The sequence below is a fragment of the Astatotilapia calliptera genome, chromosome 5, assembly GCF_900246225.1.
Source record: "Astatotilapia calliptera chromosome 5, fAstCal1.2, whole genome shotgun sequence".
In the NCBI taxonomy this organism is placed as follows: Eukaryota; Metazoa; Chordata; class Actinopteri; order Cichliformes; family Cichlidae; genus Astatotilapia; species Astatotilapia calliptera.
Genome location: NC_039306.1, coordinates 9,909,218 through 9,929,453, shown reverse-complemented (window position 1 = coordinate 9,929,453; position 20,236 = coordinate 9,909,218). Strand labels below are relative to the sequence as shown.

The 20,236-nt window shown below is 38.0% G+C and overlaps 1 protein-coding gene across 3 annotated transcripts in view; it reads left to right on the top strand.

Moving 5' to 3' along the window:
- The window catches only part of igsf21a (immunoglobin superfamily, member 21a), a 192,030-nt gene that overhangs the window by 107,243 nt on the left and 64,551 nt on the right, over positions 1-20,236 (top strand). For all 3 annotated transcript variants that reach the window (XM_026167142.1, XM_026167143.1, XM_026167144.1), the window contains 2 exons: positions 3,577-3,698; positions 13,253-13,371. In XM_026167142.1, the coding sequence (XP_026022927.1) occupies positions 3,577-3,698; positions 13,253-13,371 (241 nt within the window). The remainder of the gene's footprint in view (positions 1-3,576; positions 3,699-13,252; positions 13,372-20,236) is intronic.

Genomic DNA, 20,236 nt, shown 5'->3' with positions numbered 1-20,236 from the left:
TGTTAGCTGAATTTCCTCCAGTGGCTGCTGATGCAGCTGCAGCCTATAAATAGGCCCACCCTAGACAGGCGGAGGGGAGGAGGGCTTTGGTTAACCCCTGAGACCCAGTCCTAATCTGACCCCAATAATAGCAGACATCATTAGAGAGGCATTTCAGCTGACTGGCCAGGAAGGATACAACCTCTGTCTGGAGAGATTTTAGGATTGCAACATCTCAAGAGAAGCACAGGACTCTGGTTTAAGCACTTTCAAACTCACCTCGTTGTTACCTCTCTGTCAACCTACTCTTCTTTTGCCACTTTATGACACAATGTAGACAGGAGAGAAGTAGCAAACTTTCTACCACCCATTCTCGCCTTTCATATCTCCAGATGGCAGAGTGTTAGAAAGGTTTGGTGCTTCTGTGCCTCATGTGCATTGCATGGCCTGGATTCAACAAAGCAGTTGTAGCAAAGCTTTGCTTCCCCAACGGTGCTTTTCTGCAATCAAAGAGTATTCATCTCCCTCTTGCCCTCCCTCTTGTAGAGCCATTTTGGCACAGTTTGGATCTCTTTTCACCCTCCCACTCTCTCTCCCTTCTCACTGTTCTGTCCCTTCCATAGTTAGTCTTGGTCCTCTTGAGGGGATAGCAAGACATTCACTGATGTGTAGATTGTATCAGATTTATTACACAGAGGTTTACAGGTTAGTCTTAATTAAGAGGTGAAATCATTAAGAAGAGATAGATAAAGAGAGGGTGCCACTGAGAAGACCTGTCTTAGGCAGAAATCTTCTCTCTGGTCCTTAGGGCTTCTAGACAACCAAAAATCTAACACCTGCATTATCCACCAGATTTTCCAGGAGGAGGACTAAGCAATAGTAATGCTTGCTGGATTACATAGACTGTGAAAGAAGGCAGCAAGGAAATATCCCCAACTCAGCTCAGTCATTGAAGAACAGCTAATCATATTTGCATGAGTTTATTCAGTCTTCGAACTTTAAATTCAGCAGCACTTTGAAAGTAAAGGGAAAGTAAGCCTTCATTTGTAGGATTTGTTAATTTCTTAAAGTTGCAAATGAAAATCAGTGTAAATGATTACAGTCATGTCTTCTTTCTTTCCTATGCCAAAGTAGAAAATATCTGGTTAGATCTGAATGTCTCACACAGCTTTAGGCATGCCTATGCATCTGACACGAACTAATGAAACCCTAAAAATCTGAAGATATGCAACCCCTTTTTGGAGATAATCCACAAGTTTGTTTATCCTTTTTATTGCTTTTGTGGTGTTTTTCCAGCGCATTTCCAGGAGACTTGGCAATTAAACACTTTGATGTATTTTTTCTGGATTGTGGTAATGATGTTTGCATTTCTGTAGGTGGAATGCTTTTCTTCTTTAGCTCCACTAGATACGGTTATTGCTTCTCACATTCTACAAGGATTACAAATAAAATGATATATCCTCAAAGCTACCCGGCTCAAATTGGGTACTTATTACCTAAAGTGTCATCTCAAGCTAAGGTCATTAGATTGAGTCAAACCAGCCCTACGAACACATACAGGAACTTGGTGCAGGTCTTACCGAAACCATTCTTCATTCTTTTAGAGAAGGACTCTTTCTTTTCCAGTGTTTTAGTTTGAGCTTCAAACCATCACATGTTATTTTATTTTGCTATTGTGCTTTAAGAAGACCAAACTAAATATTGCTTTTAGTTGCAGAACTCCTGCATTTTTGTCCATTCTTTTGCAATATATGCCTAATTTATTTATTTATTTTTTTGGCTCAGTTGCTTGTCCAAGGTTAAGGCTGTCTTGTATGTTATATTTAATGACTAATACTGCCAAAACTAGTTGAACAGCTAGTTGCATTTTTACAAGGCATAGACCTACAATTCAAAACAAGCAATCAAGGAAATATTAAGGACCAATAAAAATGATTGCGCTTGCTGTCTAACATTAGTTGTTCAAATTATTTTTTGACTGACAGAAACGTGCAAATACAAATAACAAAACTCTTTTTGTAGAATTGTATTTGATCTAGTTTCACGTATTTAATCGCTTACTCAGGCACTATTGCAGTGTGAAATTGAGTGATACAGGCAAATAACTGGAAATGAACCATTCAAATTTCAGTGACAGTTTTGCTGCATAATTCATTGTTATGAATGTGTGCTTCACTCTGCATTAATCTGTAACGTATATTACTTTGTCTCAGTGGCATTTTATTTTTTTCCATTGGAATGTGCTGTCTCTCGATTTCCAATATGTGTATGGCACCCATATGAGATACCATTGTACAATATGGAAATAAAGTTAATGGAGGTATGCTTTTAAAGTCTGAAAAATCTATTTCATGTGTGGTGTTGCACAAGTATGTTAAACAAAAAATACCAGTTTTCCTCCTTAAACCGATCTTTGTAAAATAAGCATTACTGTAGCTACAGTGGTGGGACAAGTCTGACTGGTTTCCAGATGTGCTTTTGCTTTTAGAGGCTGCTCTTAATCTCCCTCTCCTCTTCTATAGTGGTCCAAATAAACTTGCTTTGTGCTATACATGTGAAGTGATATTAAAATAAAACAGATGGGCACAATCCTTTGATTTTGTTCACAACATCCGGAAAACTTCCTCTCAAAAATCTTAAGTTAGAAAGTAGATGAATGCTTGTTACGAGCAAGCATGTTGACCTTTAATATTTAAAATCTGTTTTAAAAAAAAAATCCCAGCTCCTGCCAAACCGGTGGGCCTGTAACCAAGAAGAAGTTGTTTGTTACAGGTAACTGGGGTAATTTATTTTCACACTCCTGCGCTTTTCGTTGTTTCAGCATTGCCAACTCCCTCTGCAGAACCTGTTAGCAAAATAAGCCTAAGGCAGCAAGCTTTCTCTAGAGGCAAGGGGTCATAGGAGTTACCCTACATTCACAGGGAACAATTGTTTGCTGATATAAGTACAATTTAGCCTTTTCTTTACATGAGACCATGTGTATTTTAGTATGGACTAATCATGAAATCCTTTGACATTGTTTATTCAACTGAAGTGATTTGTTTGGATCAGAACCAATCTTCTCTGGCAAACAGAAGAAGGATCCATGGCTCACCAACAATGTCCTTCTTCAAAGCAGCATTAGGGGCTGCTTTGAAGTGAGTTTAACACTCCTGTGAATACTGGAAAGGAAAGAACTGCTCGATCATCTACCCAGAAAAAAAATGAAACAAGACCAGTGTTTGAATATCCTCTTCTGTTATCTTTGTCTTGTCACATGCTATTACCTCTACAGAAAGCGGACTACTTGTCACATGCAGAACACTGTACTACGTCAGTCTTCATTAAGATTTATCCATGGCCACAAATGAAGCCGAGAGACTGTCTCTTCGAGGTTATCGTGTCAGCAGATTTTTAATCCCTTTGCCATTAGACCTTATAATGAATAAACTTATCATGAATCAATGAGGTAATTGCAGGCAGGATTACTTTGTGCACTCTCAGGCCATGTGACAACAGTTTATTCATAAGAAAAGCTCTAGGGGTAAAAAGGTTGCTCCTGTCCCATTCATCACTGGAGAATTCACCTTAGTAATGCTCTCTCCTTTTGCTTCACAGGTCACAGATGGAGGTACTATCAAGCAGAAAATCTTCACCTACGATGCTATGTTTAATACAAATTACTCTCACATGGAGGACTACCGCAGGCGTGAAGACCTTGTATACCAATCAACTGTCCGGTAAGCCTAAAAATGAATTCAGTTTTCTTGTTTTTCATAATAGATTTGTTTTGCTGCAGTGGTGAATTGTAAAATATTAAACTCACTGTATAATCAAACAACCTTCTGACACTGTGATGAAATGCACTAAGATGAATTCCTGTTCGGTACAACCCAACTTCATTCCCAGCCATCTGCTGGTGGTCAGATGAGGCCAGAAGTCCAGACTCAGTGACCGAGCAAAGGGGTTTTATTACATGAGGACAGGAGGCAGTGGCAAACTCTAATCATCAACTCTGCACAGGATAAAGTCTTTAGTGTTAAAGATTTATCTAACATCTGGTCAGGCTGCCCTATTATGTAGTGGTTTTATATATCCCAGGTAGCAAACCCAATCTCTTACACTTGGAGCGATGCAGCACATGGAGTTGAGCATGTGCTTCACCTATATTTGAAGGATCTGTTATCCACAGGATACATAGTACTGCTATGTATACATTAACAAGTTTTACTAAGTTGCCAAGAAATTGAGAACATCAGAGTAGGAGGAGTCTCATGACTTTGGTTGGCTTGATTACACATTTAAGGCACCCCAGGGACGGCCTTCTTTTACCCCAGGCCTTACAATACGGCTGGCAGCTGTCTGCATATCTCCGCATTTCTCTCTCCCTCTGCTTTGGGTCTTCTCCTGTAGATATCATTATTTGAATGCTTAGCAGCACAAAAGGAAACGCTGGCCATTCATTGCCCTTGCAACTTCATTCAAACCCAGAATGCTTCACACTTTGCATCCTTTTTGTAATGATCCCACTTTCATCATTCCTTTTCATCTCATCTTTATCCTGCTGTTTTTTGTTGTTGTTTTTTTGATTTGGCTCATGTACATTACCTCGATGTATTTTCTCTCCTTTTTCTTTCTATTCTCTTTTCTCCTGTGTGGTGTGTCTGCCCAGCTGAAAATGATTTATTTAGACAATCCTACTATCCCTTTGGGACTGTAGGCGTAATCAAAATGGAATGGCGTACACACTTATATTCACACTAACACGAAAACATGTTTGTACACAGCAACAAAAGAAATGACCAACCACATGTGGACACATCCATATATATATATATATATATATATATATATATATATATATATATATATATATATATATATATATATATACACAAAGTCTTCTACAGCGCACTGATCAGTTGGTTGCTACCTGCACCCGTACAAGAATGCTAAGCCTGTGTTAGTCATCCAGAGAGACATGTGGGATTCTGCCACAATCACACCGTTTTTCCAGTCAAGAAAGACTCCCTGGTCACACTCCTGCTTTCATGGTGTCTAACAGAAACTCAGTGCTTCTCATAAATGCAAAAAGCTGAATTTTTACTCACTGTATTCACCCGTTTCCACTTTAGAATTGTAAATCTTCTGTACAAAGCCTTACCACTCTGACGAATGGAGCTTTATGACCAAAAATGATTGCCTCAATATTCTGTAGCCTTTATAAACATGGAACATTGTGCAGGAAACTTCAGAGCTTTTGTATAATCTAAAAGCTATATGTGATTATGGTACTATTATAGTGTAGCAATAATAAAAATAATCCTTCCTACATCTTGCAAATATTCAACAGCATCTGAAGTCACACTGATATTGGTTCATCTAAGATTTCCCAGTCTTGTTTGGCTTCAACAGCTATTACTGTAATCTTTCAAAGAACGACAGCAGCTGTGACATTCTGCATCTTCAAGTGTCAATACATAGATTAGTTCTTGTAAGGGAAACAACAGATCTTGCACATAACTAGTGACCCTGGAAATTTGATATCTATTCAGGGTCCAATCAAAAGCAGGAGTTTGCTGCTTGTCATAAAAGACTCTTTGACTTGACATCAGTTATTGGTTTAACACATCCTGTATAGGCCACATGTAATAATGTAGCTTTTTATACTGAGAACAGTACGATTTTTATGATGATTGTTTGCAGTCACAGCACTTTTTTAACATTACTAATGGTGCACAGTGACTTGAGATACAATGCATTTATCTGCCACTGCACAGCCTTTAATTGACCATTTTTTCCTTACACTTGACCACTTGCTGTTTTGGAAAACCCAACCAAATTGGATGCAGGTTTCATATGTGTTCCTTAACTTTTACACATTAAAGTTTGACTGCAGTTGTAAAGTCAGATCTTCTCTTCCACTTGAGGTTTCTGTAAATTCTGCTTTAGTAGTGCAGATAAAAAAAACTAAAATCTATTTTGAGGTTGATATTGCTAAGTTATAGAAAATGGACATCTGTTACCTTGGCTCTGTTGTATAGAAGAAATGTGTTTAAAAAGAGTAGGAGTTTTAGTATAATGTTCATCCAAAAATGCAAAGCCTGTATTTTATATTAATGTATTTGATATTAATGGATGCCTATTAAGAGAACAAGTTAAAGTATAACTAAACTAAAATTCTCTTTTTACATAGAGTGCTGTTCCCATACTTTTTGTGAGGTGCCAGCAGATGTATAGTTTTCATTCATGCATTCAGCCAGCCATACAAACCCCATTTTGTTTGTATGATTACATTTCTTTTTTGCTACATCACTTTTTATACTTAATAATAAAAGTCTCGTAGTCTTGGCTGTGTCAGCCTGAAATTTAAGAACAGTTGGTGTACAAAATCATTTTATTTATTTTAACAGTTTTAAAACTATTTAGATTATTTTAACATACAATAGACTGATGCTCCTATCCAGGATGTACCCTGCCTTTCACTTGGTGACAGCTGGATTGGGCAACACTGAATCAGATAAGCAGAATAAAGTGGATGAAATGGATTATTGTAGCAATTAAAAGTAAATAGTGCCCGACTATTTTATGTTGAATTACCGTTAAACACAATTTTAAAAAAATCATCTTTTGAATCTGTTCATTTAAATCAGCAGTTGCACCACTTGACATTTGAGTATTATTATTGAGTATAAAACATGAAAAAAATACATGTTTTTGAATGGATTGAAAATGTATTCAAACTGAAAAAATATAGAATAAACTGCCACAGGTCACATAATAACTGAGTCATTCATACAATCTCTCTTTTATAAAAGCAGAAAAGCAGTTAAAGCAGATTCATACTTTTGTCATCACTTATTTATTGAAACAAAAAAGAGATAAGAGTAAATTTAAAAAAAACATTCCATAAACTGTTTGTGTAAAATATTTTAATGGTGGCACACGTCTTTCTAAAGATGTTTAAGTACCCTCTCACGACTCCTGTTTTCAAAGAAATGTGCATACAGTACACTATTGTAAGATATAATTGCAGGGTGAAGTGAAGCTTTGCATTTGTGATGAAGAATGAGTAATGGCTTCACAAATTAATGCACACTGAATGGGGCTTTAGAGTTATTTTAATCAACAGAAAGTCTGTGTGTGTGTGTGTGTGTGTGTGTGTGTGTTCTTTGTGCGTTTCGTTTCAATTTGGGCGTTTACCCTTCTTTCAGCAATACCTCCATTCTTTCAACCTTTTTGTCACTGTGCTCTGCTTTTTGCGTTTGTGTGGATTTCAATGCATAAATCCTAAGTACTTAGGGTAGCAAACAGCAGGACTATAGTGTTGGGTAAGGACAGAAAGATGAGCTACATCAGCACTTAGTATAATGCAACCACAAAGTAGTGAGTCTGTCACACTCACCGAATCACAGCATTATCCTGATTATTTTGTTTCATGCTCATTCATTAAGGAAACAGATGACTACACACCTCACTTCGCATCCCGTCCTCAGCAGTTTATCTCTGCTTTTCACCATCTTACAACTGCCAGTCTTTACCCATTCACCCATAATGCTTCAGGCCAGAAAGAGTATCTGACAATGTGCTAGTTAATTTGATGCAGAGATTGACTGGATGAGCTATCAGACACTACTCTGGCAAGTCTTCTCTTTTTCACTCTCCATCTAGGCAGTTGCATTTTCTTGCATTTGTAGGCAGAAGAAGTTCTAGAGGAAGGCCTGCATTACAGGAAAACTCCTAGGGGACAATCGATCTCTCTTTGCGGTGTGCTGTTTTTGCCGCTCCTCCATGGGGGCCCATTGATATCGACCGCCACTGTGTACCTGCTGTTTTGTGTGTGCGTGTTTTAACATAGGACATTTTGTAGTTTTCAGAAATTGTTTTTTTTCTTTTTAATTTAATTACCTATATGTTTGGTTTGCTGATAATCTTTTTAGTTCCGATGGCTGAGAAAGACTTTGATTTAACTATCTGCTATGGTGTCATTGCCCAAACACCTTTTTACAACTGACTGAGACCCAAATTTTCACAACAAATGAAATAAATAAATAAATAAAAAAGACAAATATAAATAAATAAATGTGATGGTGCTACATTTTATTTGTTATAAACCTAGCTGATAAATGTTGTGCTGCTGTGGTTTAGTTGTAGAACAACTCAAAATAGCCATGTTTACTTAACAGTTTGTTTAAGCGCCCCTAATAATGCTGTTCACTAAACAACACGCATTTAACTGTGTTGATGGTTCTTGTGATGTATGGGTGTAATCAGAGCAGTAATATGAAAGAAAATAAATCAATACTAAAATGACTTTATTCTTTTTAAATTGAGATTCATACCAAACAAAAACTTCAAACATTAGCTGACCTTTTAATAGGAAATAAAAAAAAACAGCAATAAAGCTTTTTTAATAGCGTTGGAATCACATGTATAATTTCAGGGGGGGGGTGTCTCAGTGGACCAGCACTTCTCAAATGCATGGAATCGAGGATTAGAGAGGATGCTGAAAATTTAATTCCACCAGTCTTAATATTTAAAAGAAGTCTCAGTGTTAGGAGTACAACCTTTCCTCTTTCCCAAGTCCAGACAGCTAGACACATGTGTCAAACTAGCTGTCAAACTGTAAGAGACTCCAAGCAGGTAGTCACTCAGAAATGGTTTGATTTGAGGTTTCTTTCTTCCACAAATTCTTCCACATCTTATCGTTATGGTCCTTCTTTTTGGACTTGGTAAGTTCCGTCTCTGTCTTGGTTTGAATCCATGTAAGCAGTACAGGGAGTGCAGAATTATTAGGCAAGTTGTATTTTTGAGGAATAATTTTATTATTGAACAACAACCATGTTCTCAATGAACCCAAAAAACTCATTAATATCAAAGCTGAATGTTTTTGGAAGTAGTTTTTGGTTTGTTTTTAGTTTTAGCTATTTTAGGGGGATATCTGTGCGTGCAGGTGACTATTACTGTGCATAATTATTAGGCAACTTAACAAAAAACAAATATATACCCATTTCAATTATTTATTTTTACCAGTGACATCAATATAACATCTCCACATTCACAAATATACATTTCTGACATTCAAAAACAAAACAAAAACAAATCAGCGACCAATATAGCCACCTTTCTTTGCAAGGACACTCAAAAGCCTGCCATCCATGGATTCTGTCAGTGTTTTGATCTGTTCACCATCAACATTGCGTGCAGCAGCAACCACAGCCTCCCAGACACTGTTCAGAGAGGTGTACTGTTTTCCCTCCTTGTAAATCTCACATTTGATGATGGACCACAGGTTCTCAATGGGGTTCAGATCAGGTGAACAAGGTGGCCATGTCATTAGTTTTTCTTCTTCTATACCCTTTCTTGCCAGCCATGCTGTGGAGTACTTGGACGGGTGTGATGGAGCATTGTCCTGCATGAAAATCATGTTTTTCTTGACGGATGCAGACTTCTTCCTGTACCACTGCTTGAAGAAGGTGTCTTCCAGAAACTGGCAGTAGGACTGGGAGTTGAGCTTGACTCCATCCTCAACCCGAAAAGGCCCCACAAGCTCATCTTTGATGATACCAGCCCAAACCAGTACTCCACCTCCACCTTGCTGGCGTCTGAGTCGGACTGGAGCTCTCTGCCCTTTACCAATCCAGCCACGGGCCATCCATCTGGCCCATCAAGACTCACTCTCATTTCATCAGTCCATAAAACCTTAGAAAAACCAGTCTTGAGATATTTCTTGGCCCAGTCTTGACGTTTCAGCTTGTGTGTCTTGTTCAGTGGTGGTCGTCTTTCAGCCTTTCTTACCTTGGCCATGTCTCTGAGTATTGCACACCTTGTGCTTTTGGGCACTCCAGTGATGTTGCAGCTCTGAAATATGGCCAAACTGGTGGCAAGTGGCATCTTGGCAGCTGCACGCTTGACTTTTCTCAGTTCATGGGCAGTTATTTTGCGCCTTGGTTTTTCCACACACTTCTTGCGACCCTGTTGACTATTTTGAATGAAACGCTTGATTGTTCGATGATCACGCTTCAGAAGCTTTGCAATTTTGAGACTGCTGCATCCCTCTGCAAGATATCTCACTATTTTTGACTTTTCTGAGCCTGTCAAGTCCTTCTTTTGACCCATTTTGCCAAAGGAAAGGAAGTTGCCTAATAATTATGCACACCTGATATAGGGTGTTGATGTCATTAGACCACACCCCTTCTCATTACAGAGATGCACATCACCTAATATGCTTAATTGGTAGTAGGCTTTCGAGCCTATAAAGCGTGGAGTAAGACAACATGCATGAAGAGGATGATGTGGACAAAATACTCATTTGCCTAATAATTCTGCACTCCCTGTAGTCAGGACTGTGGATAAGTGAACTATGGCTTTGTTTGCAAAAACAAAGCAATGGACTACATCAGCATTTACCATAATAAAACCAATTACCCAACACCACCACAGAGGGAGAGTCACTGTGCTATTCTCATCACTTTTATTCAGTAGTGTTAAAAAAAAGTGTTGCCTGTTATATACGTATTCCTCAAGTGCTATGGGAGAAAACCTCAGTGTTCCTATTCATAGTATCTATCCATTTTTCATTAGGTTTTCTAAACACTTGAAGAACCAGAGAAATAAAACACATGTAGAGCACTTGTCTAATCAGCAGGTACAAACTTCAAATGTGGTGTTTTATTTCCTATTTCTTAATTATTCATGGATCAAAGATGTGACAAATCATACAGTGGTCAGATAGAAGTCTCAGTAAACATGTCTGAAACAGGTCTCTCTTGTAGATGAGACATTAAGTCTCAATGGGACCCCCTGTATAAATAAAAGTTAAATAAAACAAACACACACAGACACACACACAGACACACACACACACATATATATATATATATATATATATATATATATATATATATATATATATATATATATATATATATATATATATATATATATATACATAGTCACACTGATTTGACTGCTCTCCAATAGGGAGCGCTCCTCTCCTCCAGACACGCACCTATATGCATACACACACAAAAACACAGCTGAACTCATTAAAGCCTGGCTGCTAAGAGCACCCTGCTGCTGTTCTAACAGAGGTCCCCGTCTGAAACACCCGAGCAGCAAGGACAATTGTCCCTGTTTTGTGGGCATAAATCACAGGAGCTAAATGTGACTAGTGGTGTCTCACTTTGATTATCACTGTTGACATATTAGCTGAGTACAGAATACAGATTGTGCTCTTGTTCTCTTTCAAAAATGGCCATTTGCTATTGCTGACTGGATAATCGCTGCCTGTTGTTTCTCTGCAGAATTACAGATGAAAAACAAGTATAGTGAAAGCTGTTTTCTGAAATATACTTTTAGGGTTTTCTTTTTTGTTTTTTTATAAGAACACTCTACACTTATCTTTCATAGAAAAAAGTGTCATACACCGGCAACAGGGTTGTCAAATGTACCAAAGACATTTGACAACCCTGTTGACCAAAGTCAGTGTATTTTCATTTGAAGGATGCAGACGATAGCAAAAGAGTGATACTTTTTGACTAAACTTTTTGACTTCTGAATTCTGACACTCAACTGATCTGTAATCTGAACTAAGGACTTATTCAGTCTATGTGAGACACTGATAAACTTTGTTTTGTGGGATCTTTTATTCTAACAGACATCGTCAATGTCCGATTAATTTATTAAAAAATGATGGATGAGCAAAAAACTGATACAGATGGACCCTTGGTCATTAATGGGCCTGCAAAAGGGGCTCGCTGTTCAACTTTTAGATTTGTTTGCGTGTGTGTGTGTTTACTGTCATAATCGTTCCTTGTAGTTAACTAGTTAAATCTAGTCAACTACAAGGAACCATTATGTGATGGGATCCTGACACCCTCGAATGCACCTGTAAAGTTTTGTGACTGTAACAAATCCTTTTTAAAATTTGGCCTTGTGCTCACCAGTTTAGAAAATATTACAGTTTCAGTTTAAGTAAGTCATTCACTATGTAGATAACTTCTTCATTTTCAACGATATTCTCTACCATTTTCCTGGTTGCTACTACAATAACATATTCCATAACAGAAACACTTCCTGAAGGCCAAACTTTGGTTTTCATGGTTTATGTTGGGTGGAGCACTGACGCTCTGGGTTTCATTGCTCAAGGGCTGGGCTGCAGTCATCTCTGGACTCTGGATTAATTTTGATAGCAATTATACACGTGCATTAGGGCTGTTTGATATAACGATATATATCGGATGACGATATAAAAACGTCTATCGTTTCATTTTACGCTATCGCTTGTTTCGTGGTGTCGCAAAATAAACTGTTTACAGCAATACTTTTTCAGCATTTTGATGGTCACTGTAGTGGCTATATTAATTTCTTAAAGTTCTCTCTTTCTCTTATATTTAATATAACCACACTACTGACAGACAAGCGCCTGTTTTTATGCGTTGTTGTTAGCAACAACGACGGTAACACCATCGCGTGTCCGCTTGTTTATGTTCCACGTAAACCTTTCACAATAAAGCTCAAGATCCTGTTGAGACTTTTCAAAATAAACTGAATCACGTGAAAGAGCAGATTATTTACGGATGAGAATTAAAAAAGAGCCGCCAGGTGCTAAAAAATAAACCTTAGACTCAAACGTTAGAACAGGCTTTTCCCCGCAGCACGCCGTGTAATAAATACTCACAAAGAAAACGGCGGCCTTCACAACTTATGTCTAGAAATGTATAGTTTCATGCATCTGTTAAAACACTGGACTCCAGCTACATGACGCGCAGCCGGAAATACTTTCCGCAAGTCGAGCTGCCCGAGATTCACAGAATTTACAGAAAAAAAAATTTTCACAAATTTTTGTGATTTATATCGTTATCGGGACGATAGAATTCTTATATCGGGATATAAGATTTTGGTCATATCGCACAGCCCTAACGTGCATCATGACTGAACCTTTACAAGGCTGTTCTGTTGACACTGATTGACACATTCAGTTTTTATGTGAAAGTGTCATGGTTTGCACATTTACCTGACAAGCAAGAGTGCCTTGGTTTAATCCCGAGAGGAGACACAGATCCCTTGGGGATTGTGTCAGGAAGGTGTAAAAATCTCCCAAATTAAACATGTGGCACTACCTGCTGTAGTGACCCCTAGTGAATGAGGGAGCAGCTGGAAGTAGCTTCTGTGAACACAAATAGTTATCTTCCCATGTATGTACTTGCTAATCTAATTGTTTTGTTGTCAGATGTTAGTACAAAAATTGAAACATGAGTATCAACTCACAGTGTAACCCTTTACTTTGCAGACTCCCAGAGGTCAGGATCTCAGACAACGGGCCTTATGAATGCCATGTGGGCATCTACGACCGGGCAACAAGGGAGAAAGTTGTCCTGGCTTCAGGGAATGTTTTTCTTACGGTTATGTGTGAGTATCATCATTTTAAAAGCACCAAAAGTCAATGTCTTTTTGGTTAAAATGGGATGCTCGGGTGGGACATGTATTGCATGGCGAGGGACTGTTCAAAGTCTGCAGGTCAGACAGAGAGAAAATACTGAAAAACTGGTTGTGCTGCTCGCCTGCAGGCAAGGGAGAAGCCTCTTGATCACTCAAAAGACTGAAGCTTCAATATGCGGTGCCATAGGGGGATGTTTAAAAAAATGATACAGAGATACTGTTTTCCTGTATGTCAGAAGAAATCTTTTTTACCCCAAAAAGAAACAAAAATATTAAACAAGTGTTTAAAATAATGCAAAGTAAGTATTGTTTGCAGCTCCATTTAGCTCAAATTTCTAGAAGTTAGATATAATTTTACTGTCTTTAAAAAAAGGAGTATCCATTTCATTTCTTTGATAATACAGTGAGACAATCTTTCTATTTCAACTTTTATTTCCTGAACTAACCTTAAGTTGTGTGCGAAAAATATTTGCACATGCCCATCATCCCTGATCTTTCCTTCATTTGCCCTAATTTGAAGGAAAACATGTAGCATACTCGATAAAAATGAATATTTACATAATCAGATTTTTTTTCTAACATGTGTGATCAGTTGTTTTGCACTTGGTATAATTTTGAGAATATCTGTTAGCACACTGCTGTGTGTCAGGGTTTTGTGGGATTTTCTTTTTTTAAATTTCAATTCAATTCAATTTTATTTATATAGCGCCAAATCACAACAAAAGTCGTCTCAAGGCGCTTTATATTGTACAGTAGATCGCACAATAATAGATACAGAGAAAAACCCAAAAATCATATGACCCCCTATGAGCAAGCACTTTGGCGACAGTGGGAAGGAAAAACTCCCTTTTAACAGGAAGAAACCTCCGTCAAAACCAGGCTCAGGGAGGGGCGGGGCGATCTGCTGCGACCGATTGGGGTGAGAGAAGGAAAACAGGATAAAGACATGCTGTGGAAGAGAGACAGAGATTAATAACAGATATGATTCGATGCAGAGAGGTCTATTAACACATAGTGAGTGAGAAAGGTGACTGGAAAGGAAAAACTCAATGCATCATGGGAGTCCCCCGGCAGCCTACGTCTATTGCAGCATAACTAAGGGAGGATTCAGGGTCACCTGATCCAGCCCTAACTATATGCTTTAGCAAAAAGGAAAGTTTTAAGCCTAATCTTAAAAGTAGAGATAGTGTCTGTCTCCCAAATCTAAACTGGAAGCTGGTTCCACAGAAGAGGGGCCTGAAAACTGAAGGCTCTCCTTCCCATTCTACTTTTAAATACTCTAGGAACAACAAGTAAGCCTGCAGTGCGAGAGCGAAGTGCTCTAATAGGGTGATATGGTACTACAAGGTCATTAAGATAAGATGGGGCCTGATTATTTTAGACCTTGTGTGTGAGGAGCAGGATTTTGAATTCAATTCTGGATTTAAAAGGGAGTCAATGAAGGGAAGCCAAAACAGGAGAAATATGCTCTCTCTTTCTAGTACCTGTCAGTACTCTTCCTCCAGCATTTTGGATTAACTGAAGACTTTTCTGTGAGTTTTTAGGACTTCCTGATAATAATGAATTACAGTAGTCCAGCCTGGAAGTAATAAATGCATGAACTAGTTTTTCAGCGTCACTCTGAGACAGGATATTTCTAACTTTAGAGATGTTGTGCAAATGGAAGAAAGCAGTCTTACATATTTGTTTATATATGTGCGTTGAAGGACATGTCCTGGTTAAAAATGACTCCAAGGTTCCTCTCAGCGTTACTGGAGGCCAAGGTAATGCCATCCAGAGTAAGAATCTGGTTAGATACCATATTTCTAAGATTTTCAGGGCCGAGTACAATAACCTCAGTTTTATCTGAATTAAGAAGCAGAAAGTTAGCAGCCATCCAGGTCTTTATGTCCTAATGTGTGTTATCTGGCTTCATGGATAGATAGAGCTGGGTGTCATCTGCATAGCAGTGAATATTTTTTGCAATGTCTTCTAATGATGCTGCCTAAGGGAAGCATGTATAATGTAAACAGAATTGGTCCTAGCACTGAACCCTGTGGAACTCCATAATTAACCTCAGTGTGTGAAGAGGACTCTCCATTTACATGCACAAATTGGAGTCTATTAGATAGATATGATACAAACCACTGCAGTGCAGTACCTGTAATACCTACAGCATGTTCTAATCGCTCTAATAGGATATTATGGTCGACAGTATCGAATGCTGCACTGAGGTCTAGCAGGACAAGCACAGAGATGAGTCCACTGTCAGAGGCCATAAGAAGATCATTTGTAACCTTCACTAAAGCTGTTTCTGTGCTGTGATGAACTCTGAAACCTGACTGAAACTCTTCAAATAAGCCATTCCTCTGCAGATGATCTGTTAGCTGTTTGACAACTACCCTTTCAAGAATTTTTGATATGAAAGGAAGGTTGGAGATTGGCCTATAATTAGCTAAGACTGCTGGGTCTAGAAATGGCTTTTTGAGTAAAGGTTTAACTACAGCCAGCTTGAAGGCCTGTGGTACATAGCCGATTATTAGAGATGGGTTGATCATATTTAAGATCGAAGAATTAATTAATGGCAGGACTTCTTTGAGCAGTTTTGTAGGAATGGGGTCTAAAAGACACGTTGATGGTTTGGAGGAAGTAATTATTGAAGTTAACTCAGAAAGATCAATTGGAGAAAAAGAGTCTAACTTAACATCAATGGTACTAAGAGTAGCTGTAGATAATATTACATCTGTGGGATGATTACTGGTAATTTTTTCTCTAATGATAAAAATTTTATTTGTGAAGAAGTTCATGAAGTCATTACTAGTTAAGGTTAAAGGGATGGTTGGCTCAGTAGAGCTCTGACTTTTTGTCAGCCTGGCTACAGTGCTGAAGAGAAACCTGGGGTTGTTCTTATTTTCTTCAATCAGTGATGAATAGTAAGATGTTCTGGCTTTGCGGAGGGCTTTCTTATAAAGCATCCCACTATTTCTCCAGGCTAAATGATGATCCTCTAAATTTGTGACACGCCATTTCCTCTCCAGCTTACGAGTAATCTGCTTTAGGCTACGTGTTTGAGAATTATACCACGGAGTCAGGTACTTCTGATTTGAGGTCTTAATTTTCACACGAGCTACAGTATCCAGAGTCGTACGTAGTGAGGAGGTGAAATTATTAACAAGATAGTCAACCTCTGTTGGAGTAGTATTCAGATAGCTGCTCTGCTCTATGTTGGTACAGGGCATTGAAGATGATAACAGTGGGTGGATTATATTCTTAAACTTAGTTACAGCGTTTTCAGAAAGACATCTACTGTGATAAAGTCTACTCTCCACCGCTGTGTAATCAATTATTGTAAATGTAAATGTTATCAGGAAATGATCAGACAGGAGAGGGTTTTCAGGAAACACTGTTAAATGTTCAGTTTCTATGCCATATGTTAAAACAAGATCTAGAGTGTGATTAAAGTGGTGGGTGGGTTCTTTTACATTTTGAGAGAAGCCAATTGAGTCTAATAACAGATTAAATGCCATGTTGAGGCTGTCATTTTTAGCATCTACATGGATGTTAAAATCACCCACAATAATTATTTTATCTGAGCTGAGAACTAAATCAGATAAAAAGTTTGAGAAATCAGAGAGAAACTCTGTGTAAGGCCCAGGTGGACGATAGACGATAACAAGTAAGACTGGTTTCTGAGTTTTACAGCTGGGGTGGACAAGGTTAAGCATCAGGCTTTCAAATGAATTAAAAGTCTGTCTTGGTCTTTCGTTAATTAATATGACACACTAAATGACACACTAATCAGATGGATGTTGGCTCAGAGAGAAAACAATGGGAGTAGAGGCGGCAAGTGAATTATTTACCCTCACTCAATGAATACCAAAGATATCTTACAAAGAGGTGATTTTTATAGGTTGATGCAGTATTATTTTTTCTTGTTTAAGGATGTATTTTTTTTTCATTGTCTTAATGACATCAAGAATAGTTAAACATGTTCCCTGTATTCTTGTGGAGGGATAGGTCCTTGGGCTATGGAGGAATTGATTAAATTTCATTAATGATCGTTATCTTGAATTTCTGCCATCAGACGTTTATTGCTTCCTTCAAATATGAAGTTAAAAGAAATTTGGTTCCTGAGGGTGTGTTAGCAAGGATCATAAAATTGATCCAACTAACAATTCAAGTTGATAGGAAGACATCTTTCTACTATAAAAGCAACTGTTCAGAAGTCTTACCAATTTTCAATAAAGCACCTATTTTGATTTGATCTTTGATTTTTTATATTTATTTTTATCAAACATGTTCATTTAATTCACATGAATATTTGTTTTCTTCCATTTACCTTTTTATATTGTTGCCTCTTTGTTTCAATCACTAGAGGAGGTTTTGTGGTTTTGTGCCTGTAACCTATTGCTCAGCCTGTGCTGTAATTCTTGTATTTAAGTCCCTCTTACAACAGCTGCTTTGCTTGCCTCTGATGTATCAATTCCAGAGCAAAGACATGCTGTTCTCCATGTGGTCCTGTGGCTAATTAGCAATTGTAAAATTTTTCAGTGGAACACCAGAGAGGGACAGCATTTGACAACCTTACTCCAGTATTAAGATTTTTTTCTTTTGCCCCCAGGAACTGGTGATGTTTTCTTTTTCTTTTCATTTTAGTTCTTTTAACATATATATTTAAACTAAGCCTGTGACCCTTTTATTTTCTTTTTGGTAAGCGATCGGATAATTCTGTGTAGAGCCCTCCCCCACATTCCACATTTACTTAAGAGAAAGACTTTATCAATGAGAGAGGATTTGCTCAGTTAACTCTTTTGTGTTTCACTCTTGGATTGAAAGAAGAAAATGATGTGGTTGTCGGACGGCTGGAGCCCCCTTACTCAGCTAGGTCTTAAATCACCACTCCACTAGAAAGGAAGAAGAATGGCCCCTGGCATTGTAGCTAATTGCCGTCTAAACTGAAACAGAATTATTCATAACCTATTAGTGTGTCAAGTTCAATGGGAAGTAAAGAAAAAAGCAGAGAGGCAAAAGAAAGAAAATGAGAAAGAAAAAAGTCAATTAATAGGAAGCGGTACATGGTGAGTATTTTAATTTTTAAAAGGGCTTCATAAATAAGAATTATCATTTTAATGCATCTGCTGCCAAGAATTCAATCAATGAGTTTTAAAAGGCTAAACCCTGAACTCTTGACACTCACACTGCTGTCCTTCAATTTCTTGCAAGTTTGAGAAGTCTTTTTCCTGCACTCCTATGCTGTGAGGGATATCGCTTCCAGTAGATATTGGCCATAGTGTTAAAGACCAAATTGACTCAAACTGTAAGCAGTCATGTATTACAGTTAGAGTTGTACCAGTTGCAGTTATTTTGACTGATTCGAGTTTTTAGGAAACTCTGATCAGTTGATTTGGGTTTTAATCAGTCTAGGTGTACACTGCCTCTCATCCCATGACAGCAAGCATAGGCTCCAGCACCCTGTAACCCAGAACTGGAAAAGCAGTTAAGAGAATAGATGAATGGATAAAATCCGCATTACACTGCTTTGTGTATACATTCAACAAAATGTAAAGGAAGTAAGTGGAACTTACAGTCTCTTTTGTAAGAAGTGATAGGTCAATGGTTGCAATAATTAACACCAGTTTCAGCTTCAAATGACAAAAATGATAGTATTGTTGCATATAACTCTGGTCCTGTAACAGGTGAACAGCATTGGATTTATTCAAATGCAAGTACCACTGATGCCTTCATAGTTAAAATACAGTGGTCCCTTGTTTATTGCGGGAGTTACATTCTAAAAATAAACCACGATACGTGAAATCCACGAAGCAGCCAACTTTATTTTTTACCATTATTATAACCCCTCACTACACACTGTTTACACTTTTCTTAGACAGGCATAAACATTTTCACACTTTTCTCTCTTGTTTAAACACTGTCAAAGCTCTCAATAGAATGTAACCAAAGGCACCTGCAGGTGCTTTTGACCGTGCAAAATGTTTTGTCGACATTGTTGTGTTCGTTGGGGAGAAAACTTACAAACATACAGTACAGCACTTCAGAGTCACACTGCTAGCAATCAAAGATTTATGTAAATTTCGCAAGCTGGACGCATTCTGTACTGTACAGGAGACACAACACGAGATTGACTGACAATGGTCCACAGCCAATCAGGATGCAGAACACAATGCGCTGTTAAAAAAAAAAAAATGCAATCCGCGAAACAGCGAGGACACGAAAGGTGACCCGCTTTATAGCGAGGGATCACTGTACACATTTTGAACCACCAGTCAAAACAATAAGGCCTTTTCTCTTCAATTTTTTATACCTTTGTCATGTCCCGTTCTATGTAGAATAATTTGTCTGGTAGATTTGTATAAAGCAACGACGAAAGCCAGAATGGGAGACATTTTGGTGCATAAATTATAACATGTTATTCACATGTAATGAATTCATTATAGTGTGATTTTAAAACTTCACAGGACACACTTGTTTCCAGGCAGAAAAATTGATGTTTCATTCTGAGAGCAGTGACATATCCATTGCTGTAAAGCTAAGGTCATAATTTAAGGCTTTGGTGGGTGAAAAAAAATCAATATCTCTTTCCCAATGGTAAAAATCCGGTCATTATTTGTTATTACCCAAAGTGATTTCTATGCGACATTCCAAAGATTACAGGGAAAGGGTATTTGTCTCATAATAACACATCCTGACCTTGGAAAGCTCGCTCCTAGTTGATCTGTGCATGTTGCTCAAAGCAATTAGCTTTTTGTGGTGCTGTGTGTTTGAGACAATGGTTTGGTAACGTGTGACATCTCCACAACATCATGTCATGTAATGTTAGAAATATTTTCGATTAATA